We start from the raw sequence: 16,809 nt of genomic DNA on the forward strand, positions 1-16,809 counted from the left end.
AGCGAAAGAGAAGGCTGGAAGGCAGGCACCTTCGCCGCGTAAAGTTTCCCAGGTAGCCTGTCAGCGATTAATTCTGTAAAGTTTTCCAACGGCTCGAGGGATACGCGATCATCCCGCTAGCACGTACGAACGTACGGCGGTTAGCATTCACAAGTGGGCCGAGTTGTAAAAAGAATAATGATAAGGTTTTCATTTAATTCCCAGTCGGGACTTGACATATAACGTTACCGTAATTGACCACGAGTGCTGTCAGATGCTGCTCGCGTACGTATGGCGTAAGGTTTCACGCGAGGCAACTCGTACACGTGGGCAACGAAGACAACATACGGATGTCGCCGCTCACACGCACGCACACCACGCTCGTACGCACGCCCAATATCTCGCGAGAAAACGTCCTGATAATGGCTAGTCGAGAGTACGCGTTTTCTCCGGCATTATCGAGGCAATCGACGTTTCTATCTCTACGGTCGGCGCCGTAAACGCGGTAGACCTCGGGTATTAAAGCCGCTCGTGCAAGCTGCAGGTGCAGCCAGTTATGCACGAGGTGATGCATAATGCGCCATATATGCGCTCCGCGCTGACATCTCGGAGTGCCGGAGAGCTTCGAGAGCCGAGAGAAATCTTACCGTCTCGTAATCGAGACGGATGTTCACCCGTGACAACATTTCAAATGGGAATCAAGATTTTCGAGCATATCTTTCAGGAAGTAATGCGAGCGAACCGTAAAACGCGAACGTTTTGTACAGGGATATCGAATATTGTACAGGGATATGAGAAAAAAGTGTATTTCCTAAAATAAGAAATAAATTTACAATAAAGTTAAAAAATTCATAATAACATGGAAAAATTTTAAAATCTATAAGATCTTGTAGAAAAAGTTAGAAAAAAAAAAATGTTAGAAATATATTTTTATCAAGGTATATATTTCTCTCAAGGTTGAGCTTTTACATAGAAATTAGCAATAAAATACTGAAGAACGGAATAAAATGTAAAAGTAATAATTTTAATAACGTGGCAAACAGGAGTGCGCAATCTATGGATGTTTGAGGGACGTTCGTTTCCCATCATTTTCCTTGCGGTGTACTTCATTACGATGTACGAACGAGCATTACGTCAGGACGAAAATGCGAGACACTGTGCCGGAATGTCCCGCGGCTGCACGACAGTATTCTCCAGTCATGTCGCATAAATACACGTGTCATGCTTCGCGTATATACGCGCACGACATGGGATGGCCAGAACTCTTTTGGCTCGTGCACTCGCCGTCTCTTCGTGTTACCTGTCCGCATAATGCACGGTCGAATCCGCGACCTCCGCAGTTTTCCGCTGGCATATTTCAAACGAGGGGACAGGTGACGCCTAAGTAATTTCTCGGGGAATATTATGTGCTAGGAAATTTCGTTCGAGTCCCTGCACAGAATCGTCCCGGCAGCTTGAATCGAGCGCATTCGGCATTTAAATCTTCGCCCTTTGCAAATTTCATCCGAAACCCATCCCGGCATATGCATATATATAAATGTTGAATCAATCTTTTATATTAAAAATTCTTAAAATATTAAAATTTTACGAGTGCGATTGCTTGGTCGCTTGTGAAATTTACGTCAATTTATCATTAGATAAGATCTTTATTCATAGCACTAGAAACACTTACAGCAACTCAAGATTGTGAACGCACAGTGCGTGATGATTTATATCAAAGCACTGATTTAATCTGACAATGAATGCAAAAGTATTGTTAAAATACAATATATTGAATTATAAAATACATACTTATGTAATTATTATATAAAGATTTCACGGTTTAATCTGTTTCTATATGTTCATATTAAATCTACACCTTTTTACGTCAATTTGTGTTGTTCGGTTTTAATATGCGCTGAGTGCGCCCAATCGAATTTACTATTAGAAATCGACAGACATCGTAAAATATTTAAACATCCGAAGTATCTCAAGGATAAAATGGGGGGCGTTATGTTAGTCCTAATTCAAATCAAGCAAACGAGAACGAACGAACAACTTACTTCTACTAAATAAATGTGAAAAGTGCCAGTATATACGACGCCGTTCGTATTCATTGAAGCGAATCGTTCATTCATTTGTTTCTTTGTTTCTTGATCTAGACCCGGTTTTATATTGAAAATTGATACGAAAGCGCCCACACGCTAATTATCCTACAATTATTTCTCACTTTGAGTCTTGTGACGTCTTGTTGAAATAGCCGTAAAGACAACCGTCTCAAGCGTAGCTCGGTAGGAGCTATTTTTGAAAGAAATGTACTGGCGGTTGACAACCGAGCAAAGATTCATTAAGGTTAAGAGACTTGCGAGTCGCGACGCAGTAATGGACTCGTGGCGAGTTTTCTTCCTAGATTTATTGTTCACGACTCGCGAACGTGTTGCCCGCCGGAAACACACGTATTAAAGCAGACGCTGTGAATCATAGAAATGGACACTTATCTTGTGTCTGTACTTTTGTTACAATTAATTCCCACTTTTTTTTATCAAGCAGTATTCGAGCCGATACTCTTTATCGAGAAAGTTCCGGAAAGTTTTCTTTTCATCACCGCGACAACACACGCGCCCTAAAATTCTCAACAGTCCAAAAAAAGGGACGGTACATTCGGTGTAACTTTGCCCAAAAGACTCGCTTTTATGAGAAGAATTAATCCGAAGAATCCAAATGGCGAGAGCGACGTGCGACATGCAGACGCTAAAAGCGACGCGTTGTTCTCTCGTAGTTTTATGCAGAGCTTCATGCGTTATTGTTTGAAAATGAAGTGACGTGCGCGTGTGGACTGAAGAAACACGGGTTATATTTCTCAGCTTCAATTGGAACAGACGTGAATACGAGCCGGGCGAGCAAGCAGGCGAGATAAAATGTGGCGATTGTTACGAAGCTGTTCCTTCCTATTATGCAAATGATCATTTCGATTCAAGAGATTCGTGCGAGATGTAAAATGACGATGTAATGTGGATGTAACATAGCAACAAAAATATGTAGCGATGCAATCGAGGACGAAACTTGTATGAACGAAATCAGATGCAAATCTGTGCAACGTTCATGTCAATAAGCGATTCATAAAATCTCGGATTTGATGAATTATTGCTTCATATTAAATATTGTAACATAAAATGTATCATTTATAAAAGCTCACATTGCTGCGCATATGTTCTCCACGTGATAATTAAAAAGATTTACTCCGTGAAATTAACTAGGACTCAAAGAGCCGGTGTACAATTTCTATTTTATTATTAACAAATTCTTATGTTTATACGTAACCACATATAATCTCGCAACGTCCAACCACAATGCAAAAAAAAAAAAAAGAGGGTAAAATCTCTCCGTAACCCGAACAAAGCGTGAGAAGCGTAACATAGCTGCGATGCAAATGCATAAAGCCACCGAAAGCGTTATTATGTTTTTGCCTGTGTACGCGCGTTTATGTCGCCGTGGCGCGCGTGGGATTATTTTCCCGCTCGTTTGTACACATTACGCTTATGCGACACATATTCCCGCATTCCCGTGCCGCTTTTGTCGGCGGGAAATGGTACAATGCCGAATGAAATCGAGCGTATAAAATGTGCAGTCATATCTTCTCCCTTTTAATTTCCACGTCTCGCCGATATGCTCCGCACGCATATTTGAGCATACATTACCCTTCTCCCATTTCGCGCAAATTTACGTTCGCCGTAATACCTCTGGGTGAGGTACTTTCGATTGTGGCAATATTGAAGCTTTCGGCAAAAATTACGAACGTAACACGGAACACGGAGAATAAATAAATTCGCTATATTTATATTGATGAAAGCAGAGATTCGAATATGTCATTCCCTCCTTTTATAAAAAATTAACGTAGTGAACTGTACGGGGTTTTTGATCAGCGCGTACAGCGCTATTAATCGTTTAAATTTCTCAACTGACAATCAACATAATATTCATGCATATTTGCGCGATTTTTTTTTACCTCGTTATCAATTCTATTCGTTCACCTCGTTGCTTTCGTGCTACGGTTTAATTTTTTTCGAAAAATCTGAAAAATATTTATTTCAAGTAAAATAGCGTAGAGGAGCGACCAGTTGTTGATTTATACGAAAGCTGTATATATTCATGCTGCGAAAAGCAGTCGAGGAATTAATCATGTTCTTCGCGGATTTTTCTCACGGGTCAGCAGGTTTCGCGACGTACGAAGGAGAATGTTGGGTCGACGAGTTGCTCGCAGCCACATTCGGCGGAGAAGTGCAAAGGTTAAGAGGGACGTTAAATGCAAAGTTGGCTATTGTGCGATAAAAGCGCGCGCGTCGCGCTTATTTTCTCGTATTTTTGTGTCAGACGTTGTTGTTTGAAAGTAGAACAACGCACGGCGAGGCGCGAGGGACAGCGAGGCGAGAAATCCGCCTAGGACGTCGTTTCCCAACGCGTTATCCTGACGTAGCGCAAATTAAAAATTACAATTTAACAACGTACGCGGGCGTTATGTACGAGAATACTTTCAACGATCACAATCGCGGGCGTCGCGTTTCCTGTGCGAACCTTGGCGTTTCATTTATTCCCGCACTATTATAATAAATAAAAGCTAAGTTAAAATGTGTCGAAATGATTTATATATTGTAGCTTTCGTAATCGGAACAAAATGTAAGTCTAAAAGTTCACTTTTTGCAGAAGAATCTTTAGCAAAGGTCTAGGAATTATGGACGCGTACGCTTTCTTATTTAAATTAAATAAATCTTATTTAAAAAAAATAAATGACATTTAATCAATTTGCAACTTATATAAAATGACATTCAAGTTTATACGTATGAATTATTTATAGAGATTTCCCGCGACTTTCGTTGTAAAATATTAACGTTGTTTTATTACGTTGATAGGTTACCTGATGAATAACTTTTTCCTTATCCTTTCTTTCTATAAACATCATTAATCAAATATTAATCGGAATAATTCAATTATCGATATGTAAATATGTATGTTTGCATATAACGTAAATATATGAATTAATCGAAGACATCCAACCGTGCACGTGCGTGTCTTTTAACACCGAGTAGTATGACCCACTGACCCGCCCCACTGATATGTGCGTGGAGACGCACACGCATATGCAACGCGTACGCATGACGTGCAACTAATTTTGATCAAGATTTATGCTAAGATTAATAGTAATATTTGGCAGCTTGTGTTCTGAAGCGAAAGTGGACGGATGTGCCGAATTGATATGTCTTATTTCATTAATCAACAGAATTTTTCTCCGTCTCTCTCTGTTCATACTGAAATTCACTAATCAAGTTTACAACAAATAATTTCGATAAAATTTACGACATTTCCGTCGTGTACTCGTTGCTTTGCATTTTTCCTCTGTTTCTTTATTTCTTCGCTTTTCCGCATTGCGTCAAGAACGGGTAAAAAACGGAATAAGAGCGATCACTGTCGCGCAGACGTAAAGAACTTGGAGAAAAATTGGAAAAAGATAAAAATATCTATGCCGCACTTTAAGCAAAGACTTTTTCGCGGACGAGTATTCTCTAACTGTGTAAACCTGTATTATTCTTTTTCCAAAGAAACTCTACTAACACGGGCATGATAATGAGTGTACCTTTAATTAACTACTTTCCGTGTTACTACCCTCTGTTTGTCGCTCTGAAAAATCGAATTTTCAGTCTAAACAGTAAGAAATCGGATTTCAGAGATCCGAGATGTTGAATATTTCGATGCAACAGCAGCGTCGCAATGTCGCGACACGAAGTCGCTTCTTCAATGTGCCAGCTCCTTCTTCCCGCAGCTTCCATGCCCGCAATACGACGATCGAAGTACCCGCAGAGCGGTTTTTGCAAACGCAATTCAGCAGATAAGATTTGTTACAGAATCGCGAACTTCTAAAAAAAAGCTGCGACGATCATCATGTATAAACAGTTAATGAGAATAATTAAGTATACATCTGGAGAGAATAATTTTGCTAAAAATATCTAAAATTTAGCTAGGTACAGATCTAAAAATAATTTTGTTAAAACGTCAAAATAATTAGAAAACTAAGTAATGCTTGAAAACGTTTCAATATTCAAGCAATCGGATTTCAATATTTTAGCATCTGAGATTGCTAGAGTATTAAAATAATTTTGTTGAACTATCAAAATTTGCCACCTCGTGACAATTCTACTACATGTACATCTTGTTCGCGTTACTTATTTAATATCTATTTTTTATCAAGCGTTTAAAGTTTCAATACAGTTTGTCGAAATGTCACATTGTAGTATAACGTGATATGTCGTTTTCTACATTAAAATTTGATTTGAAACAGTGTTAAATTTTTTATCAGGGCTCAAATTCGTACGAATAAACATTTCACAAGATCGTACAAAAGTAATGACAGTGCAACGAGAGAGATCTTAGAATAGTAAACACGGGCAGACTCGCTCTCTTCTCGTGTCTTCATTCGTTCGACGGAAAATATTTCCGCAGGACACGTAGTGGTAATGTCATGTTTAGGACAGGAGGACAGTAAGCGGTCGAAACTTACCGGGTTTATTCTCGAGGGAGGTGGGTACGTTCTGACAGGACGAGCAGCACAAAAGCCCCGCCAACAGTAGCCACCTGGATAGTTCGGTCAATCTCTTCGATATCATCTGAAACAGCGAGAAGCAAATTGAATTAACCGCTGGATAATCATATTACGTGACTTTCTGCCCTGTTCAATGGTAGCTTTGAATCAAATATAGGGATCTAGTATCAATCACCGTTGGCCTTTCGCTTTATATAGAGATTATCGAGAGAACAAACGACGAAAGTCCTACGATTTTTATCATTCTGCGACATTTATTTTATATTTTTTATCGATTTATTTTTGGCAAATTAAGGACATGTTGCGGAGTCTATCGCTTCGTCTATTAAATTGATTTTCCGATACTATCGATTTAATGAACAAAATGCAGAAGTTGATTTATGGAGGGATGAGCGTTTTCGTACCGCGGAGAGAACTGTAACACCTTTATTTCGAGAGACAAATAAATATTACGTACTTGGAATTAAAAACGCGTGTCGTTATTTATATGGATAAGCAAAAAGCTCCTCGAGGAACTTTTTGCTTATCCACGGAACGAAATAAACACGAGCGTGCATTTGTATTTGTGAGAGGATATCATGTTCCCCATCGTTTAAAAGCTGCAACCCGGCTACGGCGATTGCAGCAATGTGATTAATTCGTCTAATTGGCTATCCAGAGTGCAGTTGGCCGACGATCAATGGCTAGAAATGATGGGCTCGACGTTAATTACAGTCGTGTAAATGCGTGCACGCAAAATATAATATCTGTTCGACAGTGCAGAATAAAACCCGCGATATCCTACAGCTAAACGTAAATAATAATGGGATAAAATATTAGTTTCTACGATAAAAAAAAATCACAAATAGCCCGTTTTCTGTTTAATATTACATGTGCGCAGTGCACGAGCGAAATGAATATTAAAGTCAGCCAAGTACGTCGATTGTTTTCTGTAATAATAAATATATGAGAAATTTTTATATATGTTATACTTATCATATTTGTAATGTAATCCTTACGTAATAAAATTCTTGTATATAAATGTGAAAATATTCAAATAAATATTTGTCGTAGATATTTACGATGCATCTAATTGTCTCTTCAAGCATTTTACACATCAGCATAAATCATCTATTGAGGCCGTGTGCCAAAAAGCACTATTGATCCTACCAAGTTCTTATATTCTTTTCATAATTTCTCTTGTTCTACTGCCAACGTGCTGTCAGATTATATACGAAAATGCATTATGCAGAATGTATTATAATTATACACGTAGCTGTTCTATATCAGCATTTACCTAATATTACGAATAATATTTTGAATTTGTTAAAATAACTGCTTTCAAATTACCGAATATTTATTGAACGACACAGACGTGAACATCGCCGATTAGATTAAATAATTTGTACGATCCGATACGTAAGAATATCATGAATACACGAGTACAATTTGGTGAGTATAGTTTATGGTACTTTGACGAAACGTAAAACCAGGCAGAACTCGACGTGACTACATTTTCCGACAAACCGATGTACTTTGCTCGGCCATTCACGAATTATATGAGCGAGGACCAATGTGTCCTTTACGACTCCGTGGAGACGCGATCTCGATGTCTTGTAAAGTGTGAGTCGTAAAGATCGTTGTTAACTGCGCTCTCTAAAGACTCTCGTTCCACCACCCGCGAAAGGTTGCCGAGTAATTTCCGACAAGTCGTGACCTGCCCCAATCGACCGGCGGAATCGTCAAAATTGCGTTCCCACGACCGGATCCTGCGTAGGTACAGAATCCTCGCCGAATTCTCGCGGTTCTCGTACCGATGAATGTCCCCTGAGAGAGAGAGAGAGAGAGAGAGAGAGAGAGAACTTATATTATGAACGAATTTACCGGCGAACGAAACCTGATTAAGGAGACGCGATTGCTTGACAGCCTCGGAAATTCAGTATCGATTTTTGCGTAATACTGCAGCTGTATATTTTAGAGATACATACAAATTCTCCGAAAGCCCTGCGGACTACATAACGTCAAATTAGGGCTCCATTCCAATCTCCAATTTTTGTTCTAAATTAGAATTGCACGTTAAACGTAAGCATAAATGGAATAAATAATACGGTATTATACTCTACATGCTAAAAAGTGATGACTTGAACGAATAACCGTATGGTTCTGTAGGATCGAGGACAATTCCCAGGGGCTAGACGCCTCGACGTTCGTCGATCGACGAGAATTCGATCGTACCTGTTAACGACCACGTCGAGAAAGTCTTTGAAGCGGGGCCAGACGCGAATGACCGTAGCGGCTGGGTCACTGTCACTAACCGCGAAAATTATACATTCGCGTACGTACAGACTTGCGACTTCAATTGGCAGAGGAAGAGAAAGATGGATAAGAGAGATCGTTTATCTAAATTTCTCATACTTTACGATACAAAGAAAATACACGATATTGCTTATACATGGCATACAGTATATGGTCGTATATATGTATAAAGCGACAGTTTAGATATTCTTCACGCGAACTTCAAACGGTGACATCACGCGTGTAGCAACATGACATCCGTTCGCATACTAATGATTTAATAAGCAGCTATCTGTAGCTTAGAGACATCAAAGACTTATCGTAATCTAGTAATGCACTCACTCTGGGGGAAAGTAGGATATCCTGTGAAACACAGCGTCCTGTAATCTCTGCAAGACTGATTAGATGCGTTGTGGAGAGTATGACTCTTTTGACTATATAATATTTATTAATAAATTAAATTCAGAGCAATATCAAAAACACAACTCCGTAAATTAATAAATTTATTCATCATAAAAATTGCGTTGAAAAGCAATAAATATAATAGTGACTTGAAATCCAAGCAAAAAATGCCAGATTCTAATAAATTAATATGCATTTCATTTTGGCAAAAAAAAAAAAATATTATGAAAATATACTAAATAGAATAATTATAAGTAGCATATCCTGTGTTTTTAAAATATCTTATTTTAAAATATCTTTTCAAATAGCAGTGTAATTTCAAATATAAAAATTGGATAAACTAAAATAAGTTCGAAGCTTTCTCTTTGAATCTATTTCAAACATATATTTTAGTATGTATGAAAAATTTAAAATTCCAACCGAATTTATACATTCAACGAAGAGTCAATTTTATGCACGGAATATATTTGTTGCTTATTTAAAAACCTATTCAAGACGATATAAACAATTTTTTACCTTGAATTACATGAAGACGAAAATGGAAATGCAAAAAAAATATTTCATCTCTGCGTCTGATAATCGACTCATTAAACCGATATTGCTGAATTTGATGCACTCGGAATGGCTAAAATTCTCGAACGTGCGAACGTTATCGGCGAAGCGCGATCGACAATGATACTTTCACCTGCGTCAGGTGCGAATGAATCGACTCGCTCTCGAGGCTCATCAACGAATCATTTCCCCCAATTATTAACGCACGCGTTCTTTCAAATAACATCGCTTAACGATGATACTTGAAAACCTAAATTTTATTGCATAATTGGAATAGATTGGGCTCTATACAAAGAAAACTATAATATAATAGAAATTTCATCGTGGTAAAAAAAAAAAAACGATGAAATACATTTTATTAAATTAGCACATAACTCATTTCAAAAGATGTATTCAAGATGCACATACAATTCATCGAATTTACATAATGTCTAAAGATAACGTTCTAACAATAAGTGAGAGTTATGTAACATCGAAATTTCGACAGAGTTTCCAAAAGTTTGCTGTTCGAGTAGGACCAAAACATTATTATGCACGAAGACGCGAGAAACTGGACCATGACAAAGGGCTACGTGCTCCGTTGCAGGACGGAAGCTTGCTGAAAGTTGCTTTCGTCGTATTTGCACGTAGAATCGTGGCATAACGAGACACACGTGCTAACGGTAGACGCTGCTTCGGGCGCCGATCTCCTCTTGAACGAGATTCCAAGAAAGAAAGAGCGAGATGGAGAAAGAGGGAAGAAGGAAAAGAGAGAGGTGAAACACACGGACGAATGGGCAAAGGCGACTGCTTTGTGCGAAGCCGCCTTTAGAATCGATGACATCCGACCTTGAAGATCAAATCAGAATCGAATTACGATAGCCTCGATGATATTAGACTTTCCCGATCATACCGACAAAATGCGAAGAAATTCTGTGGCTTAGAAGCGAAATTTAAGGATGGACAAAAACCTTGATAATAGCGACTTTATGATAATTTTATCATAATTAAACAAGTTGACTAAAGACATCCTGAAGAAAGATACGTGCTCAGAGAAGTAAAGTTACGATATGGAATAGAAATTTGAGTTAAATACCGGAGAAGACAATTCTGATACACGAACACTCGAAATTTCTGATTTATCCTAGTAACATACATATATTAATGGTTATTAATTATATCTTATGATAGTAATAAGGTATCTATCATATAAAATATTAATTCTACTCTGTAATTATTTTATATCTTTTCTAATCACATTCTCTATTTATTATTCAAAATAAACCCAAAAATTTTCCCATCTCATGTAATGAGTGGTTCATTTGTTCGTATGAATAAATTTAAATCAAATATTAATCCAGTTAAGATTAATATCTATAATCTCGTTTATTTTTTTATATCCACGTGGCTATAAATATGCCGTATATTTTATAAAGAAAGATTTATGTAAACCAAATTGTAAAAAAGCTAATCGCTAATTGTATATGCGTATATTTATGCAAATATAATAATATTTACTCGAAGTGCGTGCGCAAATCTAATTAACCATCTAAACGATCGTTAATTAATAATTAACGCTCATTTATTTTCATGTTTTTCTGCCTGATGTACATTAGAATCCGAGAAGAGAAAGGACGTTCGAGATATGGATCGTGCAATTAATGGTAATTAATCAAGCCATTTCTGCGATAAGACATATATATATAATATAAGTATATTAAAAAATCAAACTATGAGAAATGTCACGCGCGCGGCTTATAATTATCGAAAAACGATGCACTTCGATACATCCATTAAACGGAATTTAATTTACTTGTCTGCCTGAAACATTTTATCAGACACAATTCTCCGACTGTCACCGCGAAATTAAAGGGATCGGCAATTGTTTAATTAAATCGGTTCGACTAAATTCGTCGACGATCAGACATTTTGCCTGCGATTATTGATGAACTCAAGTAGACTATTCTTATTCTTCGAAGTTCAGCTTTAAAACACTCTTTTTTTTTTTTTTTTTTTAAGAAATACCGCAATTTCACTTATTAAAGTGAACTTATTAAGTGTCCGCGAAAAGTCCGGTAATGAATTCAAAGCACGGATGGAATACTTCCAACTCCGAAATTCCATAATGTCTCGCATCCTGCAAAATCGCGAACGCCGGTGTGAAAATTCAGTCTGCGGCCGTCTCATTTTTCATTTCATCCGCCAAATACGGTTCCTCGGAGTTAATTTATGCGTGAATAGAACGCTCGAAAGAGAAAAGAAAATGGTCGAGTGGAAAAAGGAAACGAAGAAAAGTGGACGCAAAGGATCGTGTTAGAAGCTTTATAGCACGAAGATCGATTAAAAAGATTATCTTCGAAAAATTAACGCATCACCGAGATCGCAGGAACGTCAATTAGGCATACTGGTGATGCTCCAATATGCAAATACCGTTAAATCTTATATACGCTATTTTCCATCTGAAAGAATCTCGACGGCGCGGCGCTGGTACTTTCTCGTCGGAGAACTGAACTTACCACCAGCCGGTGAATTAAAAATGAATGAATAAAATAAGATAACGACCCAGTAATTGACAAATCCATTCGAAAAGAGAACACGACTTAAATGAAGTAATTAATCACATGTGCGTACTCAGTGCGACATACTGAAAAATATACAAAAACAGATACGCGATAAATAATATAAAGAGTAAGTAATAAAATAAATTTTATTATAATTACAAAAAATAAATACAAAATAAATAGTGGCATTGATAAGATATATTCCTAGAATATTGTGAAGTTTTTAAAATCCGTAGAGTCTGTATATCTCTGTAAAATTAAAAGAAAAAAAACCTTGTGTAAGAATACGGGAGATTATATCGCTGGATGTAAAGGAGCTTCGCGAACACTTTCTCGCCGATTAATGCTTACTAAATGTTCCATCTTCCGCGATGTGCTAATTGCAACTGCCACTTGGCTCGTTATTAAATGAGTACCCAATGAATCATGCGTGTTCCGACATAAATCGTTATGGGAATCAGCACACATAAACCGCATATTATGTCGTCGACGCAGGTAAAAGTTCCAAGATGATGCGCAATCATAGAGGGAGAACTCTTTCTTTCTCTTATATGACTCTCTTCTCTCACAGATGTAAGTACACAATGTATAATTATCGTTTACATCGTTAGAAAAGTATTACGGCGGGCGCGATGTAACATTTTTCTCGATTGTTCTGATTTTTTTTTTTTTTTCACTACTTACTTAGTTTTTTTTTTTTATGAAAACAAGTATCATTTAATATGACTTCTCGAATGATTATTCGTTACAGTAACAATAATAAAAATTTGTCTTCTTATTTCAATATATTTTAATTTTTATAATGCTGCTCAAATTGATGCTCTCTAAAGGTACGTGATTAATGTTAATCACTTTATCTGACTTCCTATTTTTTTTTAAATAAAATAAGATAAAACGAAATTAAGGATTAATTAAGCCTCGATTAATGTTTCTGAATAGCACATACATACAGATATTTATGCGATCATTATCACATAACGTTCGCCATTAATTTACTGACAACAACGCTCTTTCTTGTCCCACGAGGCCGCGCACGAGTTGTCGTGCAAATTAACCGAATCGAATTTCCTGAGAGAGGAATCGAATATTCGGCGAGGACCCAGCTGATCGAGAGAAGCGATCGATTTCGAGAAATTACGATAGAACAGAAATTCGCTAAGTCCAAGGATTCACCAAGCCATCTGCTGTCCCTCGGGAATCTCGGAGCACCTTTGTGGGCGAAGGGGTTAGGCGTGTGTAAAGAAGCCAATGATCCAGGGGAAGATCCGGCGACCAATACTAATTTCAGGTGCAAGGAAGCAATTATCGGACTCTTCAACGAGCTCGCGCGCGCTCAGGTGTGACGGCCGGCCGCTCACGAGATCTGTTCTCAAGTAGTTTCTCGACTGGACTCGACCAAACGCGACCGTGACTAATTCCCTTAAGGGGTTACGTACACCTCTCACCTCGCTTCGCTTCGCTTCGCTTCGCTTCGTCTCGCCACGCCGCGTGCGAAACGAATGCGAACGTACATCTTCATGTTTCCGCGGGGCTATAACGTAGTAACGTGTTTCTTTCAAGCGCGAGCGACCGTATGTCATAAGGAGCGCAAAAGAGAAGAGCGATACGAGAGTCTCCCAAGATTGAGTCAGTGATGCCGACAGAAAGATGTTGGTCGAGAAGCCACAGATCTGTCTCAACCCTCGACATCTGAGACGTACTACATTTTGTGCGTTCCATTCAAGCTACTTCCTTTCTAATGCGCTTTTTATCAACTCCGTAAACGAAAGACAAAATCACTAACTATACTAAGTGATGAATCGTTTCTCCTCATTTCTTTCTCTCTTCTGGTTAAGAGAAAAAAAAACCTATTCTTACGAAAAAATTCGTTCGTTCCTAACGGAGTGGAAGAAAGATTGTTAGATGGATGACATTCATAAAAAATTGACAAAAAGAAATTCGAATTCTTTTTTATAAGACGTATAATTTAACATTAAACATTTGCTTCGGAACGTCTTTGAAAATTCTACGAATATACTTGTAAATATATTATAAATATGATAAAAATAGCAATGTATTTAAAAAGTTGATTTCTAGTCTGCAATAAATATCCGTTCTCAAGATATTTTTCATAGATCCTTAATTTTTTTCAGTATTTCTTCATCGAAAGCGTTTTAGATAAACTTTCGCGAAATTATATAATAATTCGTTTAAGAAATCTTCAAAATTTAATACGCGAACTACGTTCGTCATCCAATATGTATAACTTTAGAGTATTCGAGAACATCGGTTCTTGCATCTGTTAGCGAAAATTCGCTAGCTGGAAAACAAAATAATTTCAACGCACAAATGTAAATTGATGTGCAAACAGAAAGGTAGAAAGAGAAAATGTAACGGAAATGGATTTAAGGCGAATTACGGATAACATATGCAACAGCGCGCGGGAAAGTAAATGACACAAATCTGTCACATTTTGCGATAATCAGTTCGATAATTTAGTACTTAAACACGAAAAATCAAGTCTCTTGGGCTTGCTCTCGCAATTTTCAATATATACCATAGATATAAATTTCGCATTGAAATTCGACATCTTACGGCCACGTCCGTGATAAATTCCCACGTTAATTATGCCAGTAAATACTGAACTCGCGATAAGGAAGGAAGGAGAGAAGAAGAGAGAAGTGCGAATGTGCACCGCGGTTTTTCTCGACAGGCGCTCCGGCGCGGCGCGTTTCCGTTCGATTCTCCGAAAGTCGAACGGACGTAAGTGATGGTTTCCGACGAAAATCCCCGCGGAGGAAGAATGATTTACGATCGATTCGGTTCGGGAAGGAAAGTCAAGCCGCGGGGGAGCCGCACCGCCACGGGTCGGCTTAATGCACCGGGCGAAACCAGTGGGAAGAGCTTTAATTATGCAGGACGTTTCTGAATTAAGGCCACTCGGCTTTATGGTATACTCGTATATGCGAGGCGTTTTACATAATAGCTCCCTCGCGGGGTTGGAAAATAATGTGCCGAGGAGTCAAGTCGGTGGAAACTATGAGAACCATGAGAACCATGTGTGTGTGTGTGTGTGTGTGTGTGGCGGCGATGCTATCTGTTTTCACACTCGAGATGAGAGAGCTTCGACGGAGCTCGTCTTTATCACTGTTATCGCGTGACATAAATTTTACGGTATTATTAGTATTTAACAATATATCGTATCATGTGTTGTTTATGAATAATATCAGATATAGCCGGATGGAACCGTGTATTTCTCAAGGAGAAGGAGAAAGTCGAAATTAACGTCGTTTGGACGTCTTTCTATCGATTCGATTATCGATCGAATGTTTCTTTGTCACGATCCGATCGATACGACATTATTTTGACTTGTCCTCCTGGGATTTCTTTACGAATCTCGCTACAACGAACGCTAAGAAATCAATTTCACGTGTAATTTGCGCGCGGCCAATGAATTCCAAATTCATTGGCCGAGTGATTTGCGATCGAGAAGTTGGAGCAGATTGCGATAACAAGTTACGGTTAGAATTTATGAGTCCTATTCCCGTTGGCGAGCGTGCCGGGACCGAATTTCGAACTGGGTGGATAAGTTTCGCGTCGTAAACGACTCTGAGAGTCGAAGCGGGCCCCGAGACAGCGTGGCCCCACGGTTTCACTTGATCCCTCTCTCATGTGGACCACACAGCGTCAAAGGTGTGTGTCACGCACACGTGCGAACGCTCGTCGTCGGTACGCGTGCGAGGTCCAATACCGGACCGCGTAGACCTCTCCAACACGACGACGAGTCAAATCTACGTCGATGAGAATTAATGCGAGCCGATCGCGGCACGAATTCCCGGCTGACGAAATCCCCCGCTCGTGAATGAAACGAAAGTGGTTTTCCTTCGTCGCGTATCGATTCTCGGCTTGTTCTGCGTTCCCGAACGGCACTGACGAATAATCCGTACTAGCGAATCGATACCGGGAGAGCCTTTCCCGGTGGGAGAGATTTAGGAGCTCCAGATTGAGAGCGCCCGATTGCGCGGATTCGACGCGAGATGCAATTTCAAGATTATCTCGCATATTAATAAAACCCGTGGGGGCACCTCAATTTGCGCACCTCACGAGAGATTATCGTTTCTCTAACGTCTAAAACAACCGCGATATTTTCTGCCCGCAGTCTGATAGCAACGAGCGAAACTCGTGCGATTCCTTTTATCAAAATTCAAAAACCTCATCCACGTAAAAACGTGGAAAAACTGATCGGGTTTTTTGTATGTTAATGCATTGGTAAAATATTGTTGTAACGCTGTGCACCGTATAGTAATGTTACAAAAGCAACGTCGGTCGTGGGTCGTATAATACCAGCGCCATCAGTCATAACTACGTCACTATATTTTTTTTGTAGTATCCAAATATTTGCATTTTTGACAGTGCATTTAATACTCTGTCTCCGTAATGATATGGCATCGTTTGTTGAGCACATTGCTCTCTCTCTCTCTCTCTCTCTCTCTCTCTCTCTCTCTCTCTCTC

The 16,809-nt window shown here is 38.8% G+C and overlaps 1 protein-coding gene across 1 annotated transcript in view; it reads right to left on the reverse strand.

The window, feature by feature from the left end:
* LOC108751438 (serine-rich adhesin for platelets) overlaps positions 1 to 16,809 on the reverse strand; it is a 51,741-nt gene that overhangs the window by 4,752 nt on the left and 30,180 nt on the right. The window contains exon 3 of the mRNA XM_018491645.1: positions 6,509 to 6,614. Within this exon, the coding sequence (XP_018347147.1) occupies positions 6,509 to 6,614 (106 nt within the window). The remainder of the gene's footprint in view (positions 1 to 6,508; positions 6,615 to 16,809) is intronic.

Source organism: Trachymyrmex septentrionalis, unplaced genomic scaffold (assembly GCF_001594115.1).
Source record: "Trachymyrmex septentrionalis isolate Tsep2-gDNA-1 unplaced genomic scaffold, Tsep1.0 scaffold44, whole genome shotgun sequence".
NCBI lineage: Eukaryota > Metazoa > Arthropoda > Insecta > Hymenoptera > Formicidae > Trachymyrmex > Trachymyrmex septentrionalis.